At 46.6% G+C, this 5,093-nt stretch overlaps 1 protein-coding gene across 1 annotated transcript; it reads left to right on the plus strand.

Moving 5' to 3' along the window:
* The first annotated feature begins 741 nt into the window (after positions 1 to 741).
* LOC308387705 (forkhead box protein I3-A-like) lies at positions 742 to 2,386 on the plus strand. Its single transcript, XM_080867954.1, has 2 exons — positions 742 to 1,535; positions 1,685 to 2,386. The coding sequence occupies exons 1-2, from the start codon at positions 1,013 to 1,015 to the stop codon at positions 2,332 to 2,334; spliced, it is 1,173 nt and encodes a 390-aa protein (XP_080724080.1). The 5' UTR covers positions 742 to 1,012; the 3' UTR covers positions 2,335 to 2,386.
* Positions 2,387 to 5,093: the final 2,707 nt, after the last annotated feature.

The following is a 5,093-nucleotide window of genomic DNA, read 5'->3' on the forward strand; positions in this document are numbered from 1 at the left end:
CAAACACGGGCTCAGCTCCGTCCTCATGCATCTGCTCACTCTGAACAAACTCCTTCAGGCTGTAAAGTAACTGAGTAAAGTAGAAAGTTGTGTGTGGCAGCTTTGCAGCATCAGGATCATGACCTCCGTGTTGCTCCATCACTCAGGACTTTGTGATGGAGCTGCTGGACTGAAGCCTCAGACCCGAGCTCGTGTCTGCTGACAGACGATCGTCGGGGCGTCTGCCACAGATCAGCTGAGCAGTTAGAGCCACAGTGAAAACGAGCCCTCGTTGGGAGGCGCGCTGAAGCATTTACATGAGAATGTGAGTTATTTTGATCGGGCCTGCAGACATGCTGACTGTCAGCGTGTCGGGGGACGTCTGCAGAACAAAGGGCTCGGGCGACGCCTCAAACAGCAGCTGCAGAAACGACTCAGGGTCTGTGAGGAGGTGAACGGGCAGGGGTCACAGACACGCTCTTTAGGAACACGACAACGCTTTCAGCATTTTATGGCTTACAAAGTTCATCGAGTGGGAAAGTCACGGTCACAGGAAATCACCGTAAACACACCAATAAACAAATATCAGTGTTTCAGTGTTTGCAGAAGCTGAGTGAGCTTTAACCCTCATCCACAGCCTCACAGGGCCAGCTGTGAACAACAGCAAACAGACATTCAACAAGAAAAAGACTCAGAATTAAGAACTGAAACCATGAACATATTTGAATTTTCAGAGTTTAAAATGTCTCAAATGCAGCTGAAGAAAGCAGCGACGCAGCTGCGATGAAGCTGTGAGATCAGAGCTGCGTCTGTTCCCCTCTGCAGGGTCGAGCTGGCGTCTGCATTCGATCCTCCTGATCTGCCCCAGGGCAACAAGTCAACCTGTTCTTATTCAAATCAGCCCACTCCTCGCGCTCATGCCCCAGCAGCCAATCGGCTCGTACAGGGGGCGGGGCAGCAGGGTATAAGTGTCTCAGGTGAGCAGCAGGTGTATGGAGCAGACAGGTGCAGGCAGACTGGAAGAAGCAGCAGCATGGCGTCCTTTGTGCCGGAGCGTGGCCCGTCCCCCCCCGTCTGCAGACGTTTGCTGCCCCAGCAGGAGCTCCCATCTCTGGGCCTCGACCCGTCCGACTTCAGCCTGTACGGCCCTCTGTCTCCACCTGCGTCCAGCCCATCGGCGTGGCTCCAGCCGGCCCACAGCTGCAGCTTCGCCTCCAGCCTGGACCAGAGCTTCGCCGCAGGATGTGCACCGGGGCTGCCCCCACCCTTCAGGGATTTCCACCCTCATTTCTACGGGCTCCAGAGGAGCATGCCCTGGTTCTCCCAGGACGAGATGCTGAGCTTGGTCCGCCCGCCATACTCTTACTCGGCCCTCATCGCCATGGCAATAAAGAGCGCTCCAGAGCAGCGGCTGACCCTCAGCCAGATCTACCAGTACGTCTCGGACAACTTCCCCTTCTACGGCCGCAGCAAGGCCGGCTGGCAGAACTCCATCCGCCACAACCTGTCGCTCAACGACTGCTTCCAGAAAGTTCCCCGGGACGAGCGCGATCCAGGTGAGGCGAGCACACCTGAGCTCTGAGGCTCTGATTCGTCAGAGACAGGAAGATGTTTTGTGCTTTGTTTCCAGTATAAACTCCGTTTCTTCATCCAGGTTTTGTCTGAAAAGTTTGATTAACCTTCCTCCTCCTCTTCCTCCCTGCAGGTAAAGGGAACTACTGGACTCTGGACCCGAACTGTGAGAAAATGTTTGACAACGGAAACTTCCGCCGCAAGAGGAAGAGGAAGAACGACTGTGAGACCAATGAGAAGAAATCTTCCTCCTCTTCATCATCACCGTCCTCCTCAGAGCCCAGCCCAAAAATTCCCAGTGTGCACAGCAGCAGCAGTTACAGCACGGAGCCTCCTCCTCTCTCAGACGCTGCGTCCAACCTCAGCAGCTTCCTCTGCCACCTCCAGGACTCCCTCTTCCTCATTCCTCCTCTTCCTCCCTCCTCTGCACCTTACATGAAGTTACCAGAGCAGGCCTTCCCGTCGCCTCAGGGGTACACGTCTTCTTATTCGCCCGGTGCCGTGGTGCCGCAGTGGGACACCAGCTGCTCCTCTCCATCCTTCTACACCTCGCCGCCTCCTCTCTTTTCGTCCTCCCAGGCCAGTCCTTTTAACTTCTGCCCGCTCCCTGACCCTCAGACTGGCTCCCCGTCACTCTACACTGAGCTGCAGACGCCGTCCTGTCCTCACGTGGAGCTCCAGGAGACGCAGCAGCTGCAGCAGCTGCAGGCCCAGAGCCAGCCTCTGTTCTCCGGGGGCTTCAGTGACTCTCTGCCCCTCGACTCGCTGGTCCTCCAGCACTGAAACAGACTAGCCTGTCCGCCCTGAAAAGTTTCTTTTTATCTTTTTTATACTTTCACAACTTTAGGATAAGTGAGAAAACGTGTAAATATGAGTGAATGTTGGTGTTTGGAATTAAAAAACCATTTAAGTTTAAAACAATGTTTTTGTTCAATGTCTCCAAACATGTCAATGAAACGTTTAACTGCACAAAAACAGAATTTGTAAAAAGTCACTTTTAAAACCAAAAAGTAAAGAGAAGAAAAGACTTAAGTAAATGAGATTTAATCAGTATCTTAAAATTTTTATCTCTTAAAATAAAAATAACCATAATTAAACTTTTACACTGCATTAAATTATAACTTATTACAGGTTATATTTAAATTATAAGAACAAAAGCAGCTAAGTTTAGCTTTAGCATGAGTTTTGCTGCAGGTTTTTTTTAAAACAATACTGAATAGCTAAACTTCATTGAAGTACAGTAGATGTTTGCTATTCATACAAATTAAAAGGGGGAAATGAATAGCGACGCTTTATTTTAGCTTCTGTTGTTTTTGTGTAGCTAACATTGAATTTATATGAAGCTGATTAGCATCTCTGGGTAACTTTAGCTGCTGAGCTAGTTCTTTAGTTTTAGCGTGTGAGCAGCTGTCTTTGCATAACTTTAGCAATGAAATTAGCATTTAGCTTACAGGTTTTCAATTAGAATGTCTCTATAACATTAGCAGTGTAGCATAGCAGTGTAACTAGCCCCTTTTTATAACTTTAGTTAATGGTTATGTTAGCTGTGCAGTTAGCATATTTAAATGATTATGTTAGCTAGTTTTAGCTGTAAAGATGGCCTCTTTCTATGAGTGTATAAGACGTTAGCATCTTTATGTAGTTTTAGCTTAAAGGTCTGTCTGTTCTTTATCAGCAGCTGTTTAAAATCACACAGTTCTTGAGCAAAAGTCGTCCAGTAAGATTAAGACGAGTCTTTGGAGGTCTGTGGTTCTTTTGGGGTCTTTGGAGTTTTTATACGTTTCTGTTTGGGAGCAGTGTTGCCAACTCCTCAGTAAGGAAAATTGCTATTGGCTGTCCTAAAAGTCGCTAAATGACGACATTGCCTAATTTGCATAATTGCTCATGGCTCTGTAATTGTAACAGACACTGTAGATGAGAGAGATATAACATTGTGGAAGAGACATAAAGTGAGTAAAAAACACCCTAAAAGCATTTAGAATATATTTAAAACCACAAATTAAATTTCTTTTAGCAATTATTGTTTTTTTTAATGTCACAATTCCAACCCTGCGCTTTTATCTGGACTTGGGACCGTGAACACCACAAAAGTGACCCGAAATAGGCACTCTGGTGGAGTTACTTTCCGTGTGTGTGTTTAAGTTTTAAACCTTGTGATCCATAAAATGTAACATTAAAAGAAGAACATTTTTAACCATTAACAATCAGACTGGACATAGCAAGCCTTACCAGAAAGCTTCATTTGAAATCGGATGTACAAGAGGGACTTGAGGCTTTGCGAGGACATCCGATTTCTAAGTTTGCAGTGATGGGAATGATGTATTTTAGTGCACTGATTTATTTTTGACAAAGAAAAATGTACATGAACCGCTGCTCCCACCATGCGTTACAGTCGGGGGGACAGCGGCTTCGCTCATGCGCGATTCATTTGCAGTTTGTACACGTAGGGATGAATATCACCTGCTCTGACAACTGCTGAGTGAGGACTACCTGTGAGCACTTTGGCACGGTCTGAAAACTCGCTAAATAAAGCAACAAAGTCACTAACTTGGCAACACTGTTTGGGAGTCTGTGTTAGCATTAGGGGTTTCTGTAGGTCTCCGTAAAGCACCCCTCCAACAGCCAAACCCATCTGTTCTCTGATAGACCATGTGCACGTCAGCATATGCTACTTCCGGTGCGGAAACTCCTGTGGGGAGCTTTGTTTCCGGTGTCCTATTCACGCCCTGTTTACGGTCTAAAACAAGTTAAGCAAATGAATGAATCAAGCGGCGATTTACATTTCTCTAGATGTCTCGGGCATTTACCCAATATATCTGTAAATGATGTTCATCGACTTGTCGATATTACCCCCGCCTCAGAGCAAAAGCGAAAAGGGATTCAAATGTTATATTTCTCAGCTGTCCCTCGTTTATCGCGGGTGTTATGTTCTAAAAATAACCAGCGATAGGTGAACTCAAGTAGCCAATTTTATTTTTTGACGGTGCAAAACGTTTCCTGGACATCGTGGACATACAGCACTGCACTTCAGAGTCACACTGCTAGCGATCGATGCAGCGATTCTGTACTGTACAGGAGAGATGTCACGGAGGAGATCGTCTGCAGCGATCAGGACGCAGGACACAATGTGACGTAAAAAACAATAAGCATGCGAACTTGCACTAAAAAATCTGTGAAACAGCGAGGTGAAAGGTGAACCGCGTTATAGCGAGGGACCGCTGTAATTTTGAAGGTAAGTCACAACATACCCTTCGTAAATACTAATGTATAGAAACCCTTACCAGCAATTGTTCATTTTTTGTGTGGCTTTTTTTTCACGGTTTGTTAACATGCTGTGTAGGTGTGTACTTGACTAGCTGATCTCGACATAACGGGAAGCATCTGGTTTGACTATTGTTCACCTGTAGTTTGAATGCTGAACATTGGCCTGTTTAAATCATGAGACCAGTCACTATCCGGTTGTTCAGTCTGACGTCACTAGCCGTGTCTGGGTCTAAACTCCGCTGCAGGTCCATATATCAAACGATCACTATGGCATTACT

Source organism: Rhamphochromis sp. 'chilingali' (assembly GCF_963969265.1).
Source record: "Rhamphochromis sp. 'chilingali' genome assembly, chromosome: 19".
NCBI classification, from domain to species: Eukaryota; Metazoa; Chordata; class Actinopteri; order Cichliformes; family Cichlidae; genus Rhamphochromis; species Rhamphochromis sp. 'chilingali'.

Coding starts and splice junctions, on each gene's coding strand:
- LOC308387705 (XM_080867954.1), top strand. CDS start 1,013: ATGGCGTCCTTTGTGCCGGAGCGTGGCCCGTCCCCCCCCGTCTGCAGA. Junction 1,536..1,684: donor CCGGGACGAGCGCGATCCAG/GTGAGGCGAGCA, acceptor TCCTCCCTGCAG/GTAAAGGGAACTACTGGACT.